Source organism: Gobio gobio (assembly GCF_949357685.1).
Source record: "Gobio gobio genome assembly, chromosome: 3".
Lineage (NCBI taxonomy): Eukaryota > Metazoa > Chordata > Actinopteri > Cypriniformes > Gobionidae > Gobio > Gobio gobio.
In genome coordinates this window covers 33,935,789-33,953,887 of record NC_137099.1, presented here as the reverse complement: position 1 = coordinate 33,953,887, position 18,099 = coordinate 33,935,789, and the positions used below count along the sequence as shown (strand labels likewise).

The 18,099-nt window shown below is 41.9% G+C and overlaps 1 protein-coding gene across 1 annotated transcript in view; it reads left to right on the top strand.

The window, feature by feature from the left end:
* cckbra (cholecystokinin B receptor a) overlaps positions 1-18,099 on the top strand; it is a gene marked incomplete at both ends in the record, with an annotated part of 66,042 nt that overhangs the window by 31,685 nt on the left and 16,258 nt on the right. Inside the window, 2 exons of the mRNA XM_079813657.1 lie at positions 1,509-1,757; positions 15,470-15,731. Coding sequence (XP_079669783.1) covers positions 1,509-1,757; positions 15,470-15,731 — 511 coding nt within the window. The remainder of the gene's footprint in view (positions 1-1,508; positions 1,758-15,469; positions 15,732-18,099) is intronic.

Below are 18,099 nucleotides of genomic sequence, written 5' to 3'. Positions count from 1 at the left end.
AGGTGATTCTTACACTTTACAACAAACAATAAATAGCTTTTATAAAACTGTATAAGTCCTGGTGGCCGTTGAGAGATGCCATGGCAACGGGGAACATTCAAGCTGCTGGAGAGGACGTGTCGACATTTCTCTCTGTTTCTCATAAAAAAACTTACTGCATGTCCACCCACAGAAAAATAAATAAATATAAAAAATACCAACACAGAACTTTTGATCCACGAACGTTGCAGTTACTATAACTGGCAACGTTATAAATCTGATGCTGCAGACAAACTGTGTGTGCATGTCACAAAATGATTCTGATTGAAAGATTGAAAGCACATGTAAACACCAAATCGGTTGAGATAAAGTCTCATGTAAACAGTCCACCGAATATTTCAATCAAAATGATTTTAATTGGAATGACAAAAAAGTGCGCATGTAAACGTGGCTACTGACATATTTTAATGTCAGTGCAAGTTGTTTTCAGTTAAAACAGCTCAAATGTGCATTTTAGTCTGGGACTAGGCTTAAGCCTCGTATTTGAAAATGGGGGATAAAGAAAAAATACTCCTCAATTGTAGAGTCAAAATCAACCGCTAAAACAAAGAGAATGATTATTAATAACATCTACACGCTAGGTGGTCAAAAATGCATAGATAATACTTTGGAGAGTGTGATTCATGGTGAATTGATTGTTCAAACCTGAGGCAAGGAATTCACAGTCAGCCACCTGCCTGGGAGTGTGATTACTTCAGAGATTGCTCATCTGAAATCAAAACTATAATTCCCCCCCCCCCCCTCAGGACTGTCTGCATCATCACTGTCCTGATGAGGAGATGGTGCCATGTAAACAGAGCCTCCTCAATTTCTTTCTCATAACCCATAATCATACAACACAAACTTCTGCTCATCAGCTTGTGTAGTAGTGATGTTTTAAACATTTCCCTTTGAAAAGTTAGCTCACTTTATTAAAGACGCCATGAAATGGAAGTTGCGATAGTTTTGATCTGATGCATTGGGCAAACAACTGAAATCAATGGAGCACCCTGTGCGTCGGAAAATTACACTAAAGGGGTACCCTTTACATTAAAAAGTGAGGCAGAGGGGTCCTGACTAAGCATCAACATGTGACGAGTTGGGAGTAAGAACGTGTTGTTTCTTTCCTACTGTGACGTGAAACGGCTTGTAAGGTGGAACTTGATTTTGCCCATCAATAATTGATTGGCTCGTAGGTTGACGTACTATTACTGCAATCTCTTGTGAGTGACAGGTTGTCCTGCCCTTGCAGCACATCATCAGAGAAGATAAGAGAGATGTTGCTGCAAGTGGCAAGTGAATTTGATTAAAGATTATGAGGGAACATGAATTAAAGAAATAATGATGTTCACAGATAAATCATAAATATATAAATACTGCAATATTCCATAAAAAAGAAAGAAGAATTGTCGATTTTTATTTCATGGTGAGATTAAAAGTGTCATATTTGTTGTTTCTTTTGACCAAAATGACCTTTCCTCTCTCCTCAGAAATGGACTCCGTGAGGATTATCCTTTACTCACTTGTCTTTCTCCTGAGTGTGTTTGGGAACTTGCTGATCATTGTGGTACTGATAGTAAACAAGAGAATGCGGACTGTCACCAACTCCTTCCTGCTCTCGCTGGCCATTAGTGATCTCATGATGGCCATCTTCTGCATGCCCTTTAATCTCATCCCCAGCCTGCTGGAGGACTTCATTTTTGGAGCTGCGATGTGCAAGACAGTCGCCTATTTCATGGGTGAGGAGCATTTAATTAAGCTTTCTCAAGTGGAAGATTCATGTTCGATTCTTCTTTTTCTGCCAAAGCATTGTTCAATAATGTATTAAACACTAAAGTAAACTTTAATTTCAGAGCCAACCCTAATAATCTAAAAAGCCTATAATAGTTATATTTTTAGATTATTAGGGTTGGAACTAAACTGGACAGTGGCACTTGAGGGCCAACATTTGCCGCCTCCCGCTCTGTTTTTAGGCTGAACATCAGATTATAATATGTTTGTAATAATTTGTAACATAATCTGGTGTGCTATGCCAAGCATGCATTTTAATTACATTTGGCATTTTATCATTTGTTACAGGAATTTTCTGGCATAATTGCAGGCATTTTTCACAAATAAATCTCGATTGTGATTTGAGCTGTCAATATATGGGCCCACCTTGCATTCCACTGCAAAACAAATTCATTTTTCCTCACTTATGCAAAACGTTTTGTACAAGGACTAGGTGTTTAGAAAAGTGTTGTAGTGTTTTTTGTCACCAATTAGGAGAATAATAACATCCAAGGGGCTCTTATTTAGGTTTGTGAAGTGACAAAACGATTGAACACACTCAGCAGGCACCGGACGTCACTATGACGTCAGTTTGACGTTGGACCCCAACGTCGGATAGACGTTGCATATTAGTTGAAAATGAAAATCGGGTTGACGTCAGAACACATCAGATTGATGTTGGGTTCTGACATCAACCCGATTTTCATTTTTAACCAAAATGCAACGTCCGTCCGACGTTGGATGTTGACACCAATCTGACGTTGGGTTCTGACTTCAATCTAACGTTGGGTTCTGACGTCAACCCGATTTTCATTTTCAACCAAAATGCAACGTCCGTCCAACGTTGGACGTTGACGTCAATCTGACTTTGGGTTCTGACGTCAATCGATTTTCATTTCTCAACCAAAATGCAACGTCCGTCCAACGTTGGAGGTTGATGTCAATCTGACATTGGGTTCTAAACTCAACACCAGATTGACATCAACCTCCAACGTTGGACAGACATTACATTCATATTGAAACTACCTCATTTGTCATCAGCCTGTGGATATAAAAAGAAAAGGATTTAAATGTCAAAAATAATTAACAATACGTAACACATTATGAACCGGTTGTCATAGTTTTTGTCAGGTTCGTCATATCTAATGCAGATGTCACACTGGTGTGTTCTACTCTGGTGCGAGATGGAAGGTCATGGGCTCACCCAGATTGCCAGGTTTTTATCTTCTGGCAACACAAGTGATAACATGCAATTCCAAAATCTAAAACCTAAAAATCTCTAAACATTTACTTAGGTCTGTTGTGAATATGCACACAAAAAAGAGAAGAAAAAACAAACAACTGACTGAGCAATTATTAGATGGAACCAAAAGCAATGGTTTAGGATATTTCACACTATGAATTCAGTGATATCACCAGTCTGTAATCGTTGTCATTGCTTCTTCTTCTTCTTCTTCTTCTTCGCTTGTTTTAATCAAGAGATGCTGTACTCGTTCAGGAGATGTGTAATAGCGCCCCCTACCGTATAACATGGAAAGTGGAAAATATCGTAGAGATAACAAAAGACAGAAATAAATCACTCACGACTCTTGACGGAATAACTTTTAATAAGGGTTAATCTATATTTATATGCAGTGATAGTTTTGGCAGGGCAAGTAGAAAAAAGTCATTATATAAAAAATTTGTCCTTATAAATTTTTTTTTAAAAACAACGGCTCCATGTAGAACGGCTCCATGTAGCTCCATTTGAGCTCCATGTAGAACGGAAAAGGTGACAATACTAAACAGACAAAATTAGTTTTTTTTCTTCTTAAAAACAACAAAATCAAAAACTCAAGCAAAGCCTCCTTGGTTGTGTTGTAAATAGTTGTGTGATGAATAAATGTTGTTTTATATTTATTTACCCAATGTGCACTCTTGTCATTTCAGCTCACTGTAGAAGTGCACCAATACAAACATCCGCCTACTGCGTGCCGTGTCTGACAACACCACGTATCTGTAACACGCCCGCTCCTCGACACTAGTAGTTTCAGGAGGTCTTCTCCACTACAAATGTGTTAAAACCAACAAAATATCAGCGTCTAATGATGTTAGAGTTTCCTGTTTCATGTTAGAGTTTCACAACCTAAAGCTAATAAAATATCAACGTCTAATGATGTTAGAATCTGACGTCAATATGATGTTGGCTTGAGACGTTGGCTCAACGTTAGATTTTGGTTAGTTAATACCACAACCTAAAACCAACAAAGGATCAACGTCTAATGATGTTAGAATCTGACGTCAATATGATGTTGGCTTGAGACGTTGGTACAACGTTAGATTTTGGTTAGTTAATACCACAACCTAAAACCAACAAAGAATCAACATCTAATGATGTTAGAATCTGACGTCAATATGATGTTGGCTTGAGACGTTGGCTCAACGTTAGATTTTGGTTCGTTAATACCACAACCTAAAACCAACAAAGGATCAACGTCTAATGATATTAGAATCTGACGTCAATATGATGTTGGCTTGAGACGTTGGCTCGATGTTGGATTTTGGTTACTTTACAACACAACCTAAAAACAACTAAATATCAACATCAGCTGACGTTGGTATTGGACGTCAAATTAACTTTGGCATTAGACGTTGAGCTGTCGTTGAAATTTGGTCACCTGACGTCGCAACCAAAATGTAACCAAATATCAAAGTCTTATGACTTTGTGTGCCTGCTGGGCAGTAGTTTATTAGGATGTCATCATCTATTGCGACAGCATGCATATATATATTTTTCAAAGAAATTTTATATGTTAGGCTTAAAGCACTTAAATCACAACTCAGGCTCATCCTGCTTAGCTCAATACATCATCTAATTTCTAATTAAGATCTCAGGGAGCCCTTAAAAGCTCAGCCCATCTGTTCTTCCCTGTCATTGCTTCTTAATTATAGTTTCAGTCTGACTCGACTATGTTTATAGACGTTACAATTTATGGCTAATTAGTCATTGACTGTGCTATTTCTCCTGTGATGTCTCTTCCTCCTTGAGCAACACCTTTTCATGTCCCAAATCATACCAACACCAATCTGTAAGAGAAATACATTCTTCTGAAACCCGTGGGGCATCAGATTGAAAAGGAATGATTAAAGAAACTTTCACCTTAAGATCATTAAGAAGTCTTCTCAAAGCATTCTGCGCCTGTAACAAGAACTTTATTTTTCAGAACATTCCATCTCATTCTCATTCTTTACAAAAATTTGACTGTGTTTCATAAAATCTCTTTATGCCAGCAGAATTTTTCTTGTAACTGTTACCAATTACATTAAATTATATATATTTATTACACAGCTCTCTGGAATACTTGGTTCTGATTGGTCAAACGTAGCACTCTGCAGTCAAACTGTTAAGCTGTATACTGTTGTCCTTGGCAACCAGTCTCCTACACTGCAGTTTCTGTCACATCACTCCGCAGTCCTTTTCTTCTCACATAATACTAACATTTCTTCTCAATTCTATATTTTATGTCCATTTATTTACTAATTTGTCAAGTAGCAATGTAATAAGTGGAAAAACACATCAGGTAATTATTACAAAATGAACCCCTTTGGAAGGATTGTCAAGGCCCAAATAAATGGACTGACTGGCGCATTGTTCATCATCCCTTTACATAATGTTATACATATTCATAAGTCTTCCATAATATAGCTGTAGAAGCTATAAGTCTTCAGGATCTGTGTAGCACAGCCTGGTACTCAATCAGCATTTCGTCTCTGAATTTACTTGGCACTGAGCTGGACAGCAATAAGTCATTCTCACACTCCAAAGCGTTGGCCTTGAGTCAGAGGAAGAGCACGCCGCTGCCCAACCCCCACCTGTGAGAACATTCCATCACATTCTACAGCTTCATTGGCACTCTGTGGCATTCTCTTGTATTACCTTGCTCACTTTATTGCATTAATCTGAGAGTGCTTTGGGCTCCTAGTTTTAGTCAGCCAGTGGCAATCAATGCACAAAACCATTATGAGCCATTGATTTCCTACCCTCAGTGGTCATATCTGCTAATGTCTACCCACAAGGAAGGAAATTACCTCAGAGCACAAATCACTGTCTATGCGATTGGCAAATTCAGTTACAATGGTTGCAACATTGTGTACACTTCCGTTTTAATTCATTTTTAAATTAGGCATAATTTTCAGCCAGTGTGATTTTTTTTTAGATTCAAATTAGATCTGGAATACTTCTGGGATCAGAACGCAGACAATGTATCTTGTTAATGTGAAAAATATAACTTTTTTGGTTCCCTTTCGAGAGGTCTCTTGTATTATTTGGGAAAACTCCTTTTCTCGAGAATATGAAGCAAAAACTTTATTCTATAAAGTGTCTATGTAAAACGCAGTGAGGCTGCACAGCAGATAGAACAGCGCGAGCTGCGCGCTGATTGGCTGTGCTATGGCAACTGCAGGAACCTATGGCGAGGCGGCTGAGAGAGAGAACCAATAGGGGTTGCTAAAATTAGCATATTGAGGCTATAAAAGACTGTGTTCTGCCATAGGAAATCGTATTTAATCTCCTTCAGCGATACCTTCGTTGACCTTCGGAATTGAAGCCCCGCCGTTGAAAAGCACTCAGCGGAACTTCTCTGCAGCCCTGAGGATGCCTGATTCCCGTCTGGTCTCTGCCTTCAGCCGCCTGCTGTTCCAGCTGCGCCATTCGGCGTTAAATATCCTTTATTCTGTTGTCTATCTATGTGTGTGTGTTGCCGCTGCAACGCCTCTTCAAAAGAGCATACAAGGCTTTGCTCGTTCTTCTCAACCCCGAGGACTCGGCTCGCCAGTTTTCAGGACCAGCTTCTCTCTTCCTCTTCTCTCGTTCCGCCGCGCGGAATCAGCGCCGACTCAAGCGAACTCAAGCCGAAGCTCTTCTCTCACTCTCTCCCGCCAGACGGAGCTCTCCTCACTCTTCATAGCCCAATCAGAGGCACAGTTGACAATACACAAGTCCTGGCTTCTCAACCATCTAGAATGTTTGGGTATCAGGATCAATATCGCCAAGAGTTCAATGTCTCCCACCCAGAATATATCTTTTCTGGGTATGGTCATAGACTCAATACAGATGAGGGCGCGGCTTACGTCACAGCGCGCCCTCTCTATTCAGAACACGGCAGCGTCATTCAAAGCTGGCGCGTACGTTCCTCTCAAACGTTTTCAGAGAATGCTAGGTCTTATGGCCTCGGCATCGGCAGTACTCAAACTGGGTCTATTACACATGCGCCCCCTTTAAAGGGTTAGTTCACCCAAAAATGAAAATTCTGTCATTAATTCCTCACCCTCATGTCGTTGGACACCCGTCAGACCTCCGTTCATATTCGGAACACAAATGAAGATATTTTAGTTGAAAGCTGATGGCTGAGAAAGGCTTCAGACAGGCCTCCATTGGCATTCAGTACATTGACACTTCCAAGATCCATGAAAGGCACTTAAAACGTCGTTACAAAGTCCATCTCACCACAGTGGCTCTACAATAATTTTACGATGCGACGACAATAGTTTTTGTGCGCAAAAAAAAATCTAAATAACACCTTTATCCAACTTGTTATTGCCTTCCGTGTGTGCCTCCACGACGCATGCGCGAGAATATGACGTAGCGCCGGCGTTCGGGAATCCATGAAATGCACACTTAAGCCCCATTTTGAGCACTACGCCGAGACCTAAAGCACGATCAATGTAGAATCCAACAGCTTAGACACGCGCGTCTTCCTCTCCTTGTAAACAAATCGCTTCTGGGTCATATGTCCGAACGCCGGATCTGCGTCATATTCACGCGCATGCGTCGTGGAGGCACACACGGAAGGCAATAACAAGTTGGATAAAGGTGTTATTTTGATTTTTTTTGCGCACAAAAACTATTGTCGTCGCATCGTAAAATTATTGTAGAGCCACTGTGGTGAGATGGACTTTGTAACAACGTTTTAAGTGCCTTTCATGGATCTTGGAAGTGTCAATGTACAATGTACTTTTATCAGATTTTATAAACTGGAAGTCCCCGATCTACGAGCTGGGATTCTCTCCATTTGATAGGTATTGCCTGTTATTATTAACTAAGACCCGATTTCTTCTGGTCTTCCTGTTATACACATATAAACTGTGTTCACAAGCATGTGCTATACTACATAACTATAAGACCCGACTATGTCCGGTCATAGTTTCTATAATCATATGGCCCGATTCTATCCAGCCTATATATTCATTATGCCCTTATAGGAGGCCCACTTTGTTGGCCTTCCTGGTACTCACTGTTACCCATCTTATGTGCCTCAGGTTCTCCTCAGGCCACAGTTTGGGTCGATTAAGCAAGCGTTTTAAACTGGGTTCCCATACGCAATACGAGAGACCTCTCGAAAGGGAACGTACTCGGTTACGCACGTAACCTCGGTTCCCTGAGAGAGGGAACGAGTATTGCGTAACGCGCCGTGCTTGTGCTTCTCAGGGTATCGCTTCAGTCGATTTTAAACCTGAATTCCTATGGCAGAACACAGTCTTTTATAGCCTCAATATGCTAATTCTAGCGACCTTGTTCGGCGGGATTTTCTAGCGACCTCTATTAGTTCGCTCTCTCAGCCGCCTCGCCATAGGTTCCTGCAGATGCCGCAGCACAGCCAATCAGTGCGCAGCTCGCGCTGTTCTATCTGCTGTGCAGCCGCACTGCGTTTTACAGTAGCCAAGTTTCCATTACAGATTTGCGCAAAACTTTTGCGATATTTTCTTAAAGTTGACAAAAAAATATTGCGAAATGACAGCGTTTCCATTAACTGATGTTATGCGACTAAAACATTTTTTTTCCTCTCGTGATAAATCATTCCAAAAATCATGCTACGTATGTTGTTAGGTTCATGTATATCCCAGCCACCGCACGCCATTATTTTTAATGGAAAGAGACGTGCGTGTTATAGCACTGATGGCAAGGAAAGCACCTTATACTTGAGCGGCACATATGAGATGTTATGATAAATTGTGGCATTTTATATTCTATTGTTTTTTTATGAGTTTAATAAAGAACTCGTCTTCTGTCCAAACATACCATCATCTGCAAAGATTTATCGACTTTTACATACGCCAGGTTATTGTGACGCATTGCCAGAGACGAGCGAAAAGTTTGAATTTGCATGGTGGTAACTCAACGTTTTTTTTACCACTTCGTTATTTTGGCTCGGAATTTCGTTTTTTGGAAATATAAACTGAATTTAGAAATGCCTTTGAAATGAAAAACTTTGCGTTTAATAAACAAAATATATTTTTGAAATGAAGACAACGTTTGGAGTGGAGTGCAAAATAATCTGTTCCCTGAGTCCACGGCCTTTGCTGTTATCGTGAGTGTACACAAATAAAAGTAGACAGTTTCTAGTTTATAATTATGTCTTGCACTTATCTGTATGGCTAAAAATTACGGAGATGCTGCATGAGGCTATAAATAGATGAGCTTCAGCTGGAGCAAACCAGGTCTTTTTGTTTTCAGACCAACTCTGTGTTATGGTGTGTTACAAAGTCTCTGAAAAAAAATCTCTCTCTCTCTTTCAAGACTCAACTTGAGATCTTTGTTAGGAGTTAGTTTTCAACATGGCAGTGTGCAGATTTTTCTCTCTCTTTCTCATCTCTGTTACAAAGAAACATTAGTGGAAAGAGTTCTAGTTAAATCTAATCAGTTGGAAACGAGTCAGCAGAGTAAAACGCTGTATATCCATGTTCTCTTTCAAATAGAACTGGATGTGCACGTTTATTGCTGTGTGTGTTTGGGGAAGAGCATGCGGTCGCTGCATTGAGTCAGACGAGTGCGAGCATTGCAAGCCTTTACAGTTAGAATGCTTTATGCTCGTCTGGGCTACTTTCAGTCCGCACCAGTTTTCGGAGCTCTTGAATGGGTTTGTTGACGAGCAAGAGACGGGTCCGTCCCTTTCGCTTGCTCGCTCACCAAATGCATGTTTCCCCGCGTGATCCCGAAGCGCGCTCCGGCGTTTCTTCGGCTCGTGCGGGGAATGATGATGAATCTCTGGGTCCGCGGACCTCGAGCAGCCGCCTGCGATCGTTCCTCACATGATGGTGAATCCATACGAGGAATTTATCGAGGTGGTTGTTCGCTCGGTGGCCAGGGCAGTTTGTCTGGTACCGTGAATGAGAGATCCCCGAACGCAGTGAGCTTGAGGTTTCTGTCTAGAAAGCATTTACTTCACGTGTTTTTGTACCCTTGACTTCGACATTTTCGACTATCATGGGTGCGAAATCGCGTGGATATGTGAGAATACCCCAGGTGGGAGACGCTCACGAGCTATCTCTCGCCTGGGTCTGCATTTTCATTAAAGAGACATACCTCCCCACAAAGCCATGTAGAAAATAAACGTCGGCTGTCATGGGCAAAGCTTATATATATGAATTATATATTGTATATTATTTTATATGGAATATATATATATATATATATATATATATATATATATATATATATATATATATATATATATATATATATATATAATATATTATTTTATATGGAAAATATATTGTATATGATTTATATAAGAATAATAAATATAAAGGGACAGGCTGGTGCTGCGCTGCACACTATGGCTGTCTTGCAGGCATATCAGGCTGACCTTCTGAAGGATTTGAGTGGTTCATTTGGTGACTCAGTTAACTCTGTATTGGCCAGATTTAAAGGAGCGGAAGAAACATGAAGTGTTCACTCAGTTTCTTCCTCAATGCACTCAAGGGGAGGGGCTATCAGCCACACAACCTCTCCTCAGTCCTTCAAAATTTAGGGGGGTAATAAGCAGAGTGTGGCGAGTCACGCTCTCCCTCGTAAAGACTGGAGACCGGCTCGTCATCCTCAACAACCTCCCAGGGCAGACCTCGGGACTGTCATCAATATAAGAAGTCCGGTGGTCTGGTGCCCAGTCTGCCCCCACGGGACAGGGCGTGTCAAACATTTGCTCGCCCCACCCCGTTATCCTCAAAACTACTCCATCCCCGCCGCCTCTGGTGATTCGGGGGGGGCAGTGGTTTCCAGCAAAATGTTAGACGTTCAGTGTTTAAATCCTGCTATCATCCAGGACACAGAACGTCTAACATCCCCTCAACAGGAAGTGTTAAAATTGTCACTCTCAGAGTCTCAGGCAGCGTGTGAACTTCTGCCAGGCGTTTCTGCATGGGTGGTAAGCACGGTAAAAATTAGTAAACTAATTTACTTGTCATCCTCCCTGTTTGAACGGCGTGGTCTCCACTTCCGTGAAGGCGGAGTTAGCGTTCGTACTGTCACAAGCGACAGCAGTTACTTCCTGGTCCCCAGTAGGGTGTGGGGGGGGGGGGTGTCCAATCTCAGATCTTCGAGTCTTAAACCGTGAAGCAGTTAAAGTACTCAAGGTCAAGATGTTACAGTGAAGGCGGTCGTGTCGCATATTCAACATTGTGATTGGATTCGGCACGATTGATCCGAAGGACGCATGTATTCGCATATAAAGTCTGCCACAACACAGGAAGTTCCTGAGGTTCGCTCTTGGGGGCAAAAGCTTACCAATTTCGGATCTTCCATTTGCTAGCCTTGTAACCGCACGTATACAAAATGTATGGATGTATTACCGGCTCCATTGGGATTCCGGGGCATTCAAATTTTGAATTACAGAGGCGATTGCTAAAATTAGCACAATCACATGACAGTGTGTTGGCTCATCTAGTTTCTCTAGGGTTGAGACTCAACACCAAGAAAAGTGTTCTTTCTCCTGCCCAGAGAACGACTTATCTAGGGTTTGTTCGGTTTTTGGTCACAAGGTGGGCACAATGGTTTCCCGCTTGAATCAAGACTATTCAGTATTCCCTGAGCAAAGTCAGGCTAGACCAAGATCTTACTGATCATCAGCACCAGAGTGTTAGGTCTAACGGCATCAGCATCCACGGGTTTCCCTTTGGGGTTGTTGCACATAAGACCGTTTCAGTTGTGGCTCAAAGCCAGAGGACTTAGGGCCAATCCTCAGGCAAATAAAGTGGCGCGCCATGTGGCTTCGTACACTAACTATGTGGTTCAGACCCCGGTTTTTGCCTTGGGTCCCACTCTAGGCGTACCTTGTCGTCGCAAGTTGCTAATGACGGATGCTTCCCTGACGGGCTGGGGTGCGGCCTTAAGTGGTCGTCCAGCCCAACGGGAATGGGAGGGTCATCAACTCAGTTGGCACATCAACTGCCTAGAGTTGACGGCTGTATTTCTGGCCCTGAAATTTCTCCCCCAATTGAGGGGCTGTCATGTCCTAGTGCGGGTGGACAGTACAGCTAAATATCTCATATATAATCACCAGGGGGGTCTGTTCTCACGCTATCAGAATAGCGAGACAGATTTTTCTCTGGGCTCAGAACAAGATCCTGTCACTCGAGCAGTGTACATTCAAGGGCGGTTGAATGTGGGAGCAGATTTACTGTCCAGACAGAGTTACAGATGGGGGGGTGAAAACTCCACCCAGAAGTAGTCAAGCAGATCTGGATCAGATTTTACAGAGCTGACCACAGGGAGTGGACCTCTTCGCCTCTTCTCAGACAGCGCAATGTCCTGCTTCTCTCTGTCACCCAGCCCCGCTGGGTCTGGATGTGATGGTTCATACATGGCCCAAAATGCGTCTGTATGCCCTCCTTCCAGTCGCTCTGCTCCTGGGAGTTCTAGCCGGGGTTCGCCAACAAGGGTCTTGCTTCTTATCGATAGCGCTGCGTTGGTCGAACAGGGTTTGGTTCTCGGAGATAGTGTCTCTCCTCAACGGCTCGCCTTGGGCGATTCTGGCGAGGAGGGACCTTCTGTCTCAGGCAGAGGGCACGATATTCTATTCCAGGCCCGACCTGTGGAACCTTCATGTTTGGCCCCTGAAGGGCACCAACTGAGGGACACGGGGCTTTCGCCTGCAGTTATTGAGACCATCCTAAGTGCTAGAGCTTCCTCCACTCGGAAAGTTTATGCTAATAAATGGGGTGTCTTTGAAAGGTGGTGTACGACACAATGTAGATTCAGTCAACTGCCAGGTAACTTCAGTTCTGGATTTTCTGCAAGAAAAGTTGTCATCAGGCACCTGCCCCTTGACTCTCAGGGTTCATGTGGCCGCTCTTTCGGCTTGCCACGGCTTGGTGGATGGGGTGCCGCTTGGGAGACATCCTCTACTCGCTCGCTTCATTCGTGGGGTAGGCGGTTGAGGCCACCAGTTAGAACCAAGATCCCTTCATGGGACTTAGCTTTAGTCCTCGAGGGTCTGGTTGAGACCCCCTTTGAAACATTAGCTTGCCCCTCCACTCTCAGGGTTTATGTGGCCGCTCTTTTGGCTTGCCATGCCCTGGTGGATGGGGTACCGCTTGGGAGGCATCTTCTGCCTGCTCACTTTGTTGTGCCAGGCAGTTGTGGCCTCCATTAAGAGCCAAGATCCCTTCATGGGACTTAGTTTTAGCCCTCGAGGGTCTGGTTGAGACCCCCTTTGAACCTCTAGAATCAGCGTCTGACGAACTTCTGACTCTAAAGATGGTTTTTCTTATGGCTATAACTTCTCTGAAAAGAATTGGGGACATGCAGGCTCTGTCAATATTGCCATCCTGCTTAGACTTTGCCCCAGGTTTGGTGAAAGTGATTTTGCATCCCCACCCTGACTACCTGCCTAAGGTTCCTTTGTCGACTGTACATCCTGTCACTCTTGAAACCTTCTGCCCTCTGCCGTTCACAACGCCGGATCAGGAGAAACTTCATAGACTGTGTCCAGTCCATGCTCTTCAGGCCTACGTCCACCGCACTAGCCAGTGGCGTAAGTCAGAGCAACTGTTTGTTTGCCATGGGGGCCGTAACAGAGGTTCTGCCACCATCAAACAATGTCACATTGGGTCAGGGATGCTACTGCTCTTGCCTATGAGGTGCGCGGTCAAGCTTCACCTATAGGATTAAGGGCTCACTCCACCAGGGGAGTCGCCTCTTCTACTGCGTTAGCAAGGGGTGCTCCCTTACAAACTGTTTGTGATGCGGCAGGTTGGTCCTCTCCGCACACATTCTTAAGACTTTATAGCTTGGATGCTCATGCCACTCTGGGCTCTCATGTCCTTGAGTCGACATCACAGGCTAATACCTGAGGCTTCTTGCGTTCTTGTGCACACCTACACAACCGTAAGGGGTCCAGGCACCATCAAGCACGGCGGCGTGGGTATTCTCGTTCCCATTTGCATAAGCTTATGCAGCATTGAGTGTACCTTTTGAAAGGGAACACTTGGGGTTACTTGACTGTAACCCTGTTCCCTGATAAAGCGGAACGAGATGCTGCATTGCTAGGCCGTGCTGATGCTGCTTCAGGACTGGTCTTCAAACAAAGAAGATCTGGTTTGCTCCAGCTGAAGCTCATCTATTTATAGCCTCGTGCAGCAGGTGCGCCTATGACCTCACCGGCCGAGGCTATAAATACCTCCGGGTCAATTTCATTGACGTGTTTTCACACTATTTTCACAGCTGGTTATGTCAAAGACATTTCCCATTTGCATAAGCTTATGCAGCATCTCGTTCCGCTTTATCAGGGAACAGGGTTACAGTCAAGTAACCCCAAGTGTTTTATGTGGAAAGTAATTATTTCAGACGGAATACAGTCAAACTGTTGACCGTTTAACTGTCAAAGAGCTTCAGAGATTCATCTTTGCAGAAAAGTTCTTAAACACTGCACACTGCACTGAACATTTCCCCGAAGGTCTACTTTGAAAAGCTGAGAGTGTGTGCGGCCTTGGCACAGAGAGGATTTATCAACCCCTGTATATATGAAACAATGTGGAGTGGATACGTTTGCAATAATAAGAATTTGTAGGAGACATTATATACTTAAAAATAATAAAAAAGTATTTGCAGTCTCACCCAGTAAACTGAAATCTCTTTGCTACTTTTGCATTTCATTATAGGAAAAAAAAAAAATCATGAAAGGAAAGTTTAAGAAATTCCTTTGGGTAATATCACTCAGTTAGAAATCCATCTGCCCAAGTGTTTCCTAGTCGTTGGTTAATCAGATGTTGTGCAGTATCAGCCCTGGTTTCTCATTAGCATTAAACCATGCAACATAAAAAGCACAGCAAAACATTGACATAAAAAACATACTGGTTCTTTGTAAAATTCTTAATCAAAGGAAGTTCAATCATTTTTGGGGTGAATCTAAGATGTTTTTTTTGTGTGTGTTATTTAAATGGGGGCATACATTAAAGTGAGTTGTATAGTGTGTCAGCGCAGAATGTAGCAAACACTGCATAATATTACATATTCATTTATGCAAACCCCATTAGCTGCAGCTCTCAATCCAAGAGCTTCTACAGGACTTAGTGTTTGAATCTGATGAATTTAAGAGGGGTAGGTGCCCTAAGCAGGAATACTTTGAGGAAAAACTCTGATGCACAGCAACATAATCATAAAATAAACAACCCCAAGAAAATAATTGTAAATACATGGTGCAATACAGACTCGTAGGGGGAGAACTGGTCAAAGTTAATACTGTGCCTATCATCTTATCCAGTAATGACTTTCTGTAAATTAACAGTATGCAAAGTGAATCTGTTTAGCTTTAAGATTATTATATAGATTATGTTATACATAATAATATATACAAATATTTTAGTTTATGAGAATTGCATTATATATGATCACATATTAATTTATATCCTTCTTTTGTCTACACAGGTATATCAGTCAGCATCTCCACCTTCAGTCTAGTAGCCATTGCTATTGAAAGATACAGTGCCATTTGCAACCCGCTGAAGTCAAGGGCATGGCAGACTCGTTCCCATGCCTACAAGGTCATCGCTGCCACTTGGGTACTATCTGTGGGTATCATGGTGCCCTATCCTGTGTTCAGTATACTGGTGTCATTCAACAAGCCGAACAACATCACGGCTCACATGTGCAGGCTTGACTGGCCCAACGGTCAAGTGGAACAGACTTGGTTAGTCTTTTGACTCTTTTGACTATTGCTTTTATCGTAACAAGGATGCAATTCATGGCGGCTTAAAGGTCATTTTAATTTGAACTTTAAGCTTTATACACACTTAGACTCAGGGCATCAACATAATAAGCTTTTATGTGAAGATCTTTTAATAATATGAAAGCTGCAGCATTAAAGAATACAGTTTTTCCTCATATAACTCCAGTTACATCAGTTGCCTATAAACTGCTGTTTTATCCTACAGCAGGGGTGTACAATCTTGCTCCTGGAGGGCCCCTGTCTTGCAGACTTTAGCTTCAACCTTCTCCAATACACCTGCCCTGAAGCTTCTAGTAATCCTGAAGCACTTGATTAACTGCAGGCATATTTAAGAAAATATAATGCTAAACGCAGGAAGGTATGGTGTGCTCAAATCCTCCAGGAGAGTTCACATTTACGGTTGGAAAGTCATAATTACTGTGTAAGGTGTGTTCAAATTACTATAGTAATTTTTTAACTATACTCTGTAAACCCGAATAAGTTGGCAAAACTCAAAAAAATTGAGGCAATCAGTTTTATCAAATTTAAAGTTTAAGTTAGCAGAACTTGCAGATTTTTTATTTTGTAATCATACATTTTAATTGCTCTGAGCTTGAAATATTTGATAAAGCAAATTCATACATTTAACTTAAAAATAACAAAAAATTGTAGTAGTCTAACATCGACTAGCTTTAACTAGCTAATTCAATAAATGCCACCTTGCTAATCGGTTACACCAGGGTTCCTCAAACTTGGTCCTAGAGGGCCACTGTCCTGCAGAGTTTAGCTCCAACCCTGATCAAACTCACCAACCTCTGATTTTCTAGTAATCTTGAAGCCCTTGAGTAGATTGTTCGGGTGTGTTTGAACACTGGGTTACTCAATGAAAGCATTGGCATATCATAGCTCTTGCTGAATGAGGACAGCAATATAATACATTTAACATATATCTGTTCTCAAAACTAAGCTCATGCTCCACTGATGGTAACCCAAAAAACAAAACAAAATAAACAACATAAACCAAACCAAACAATATAACAACAAACAAAATATAAAGACACAATATAACATGTACAAGACTACAAGTGAACAGCATAGTTCATAGTGATGTATGGACCAACATGTGTGCAATTCGAAACAGAATGGGTAAGAAAAAATGTCTAAACAAGCAGTCCCTGCTGAGGCAATGAATAAAACTAAGACAAAAACAACCACGCTGTATAGCGAGGACAAACGGCAGTACCAAAATTGCACTAACCAGCATAAACAAGAGCCTGCAAAAGCATGGAAATACATGCTGGTTTAATCTGGTCTGTAAGCAGGAGACCTGCTGTCAGGAATAAGCTCTAAATGCAGCAAGTTCCAACTGCATCACAAGGGCAATTAAATCTTGCTCATTAATTGTGAAACTGAGGTCCAAGCCTTGTATAGCATTCATCATCCCTCTCTGTTCAGTTATCCATGTCAGGTGCATCATCCCATAGGCCAAGAGCTTCCTGCAAATCACAGCCCGCTGGTTTAAGTCCTGATCAGAGGCTGGCTCAGAGGGCTGTTGAGCTCCAGGGGGCACAGATTTGTGATGCTTCTGTGTTTGTTTTAGACTATATGTTGTGCTGTAGAAAGAAATACCTTTGTCTTTTCCCTTGATGCCCTAGGAAATTTCAAAATAATGACTAATAAATAATAATGTTTATGTAATGTTTCTTACATAAATATAACTCAGAAAAGCTCTACTAATGTTGTCATCTCTCCCCATTTTTACTGAAAACAGTTTGGAACATCAACTGTATAGCTACAGTCATTAGTTCAAAAGAGTTTTATAATCACAGTGGATTGCATTGGGTTGACTTTGGGTTAGATTGGATCAACATTAGGTTCAACCAAGTTCAACCACCTGATCAAAGAAACTAAAATAGAATGGTTGGCTGTTTGTTTTTCAATCCACCTCTATGCGTGTTCCAGTATAGTTTTAGTTTTTTTCCAAATCCCAATGCTTTTAGTGAGTGTATCAACTCGGGCAGCAGGATGTCCCCACTCTGAATACAGCTGGGTATCAAAAAGTCTGGTACAAAATCATAAAGCAGTTTATTTAAATTAGCTTTGCTTTTCTCAAACACATTTTACTCATTCACATTCAAGTTTTTGAATGACAGAATCACAGAACAAGTCTTGTCGTTCAGTTGTTTGCAAACAATATGTGAATAATATGCATAATGAAATATAGGTGTGCAATGTGCATATAACATCTCAATCAGGCCATAACATAGTCTTTGTAACATTGGCTTGGACAGCTAACTCTTCCAGAGCGAGTGTCCACTGAATGTTTGCCATCTGTGTCAGTGTAACAATC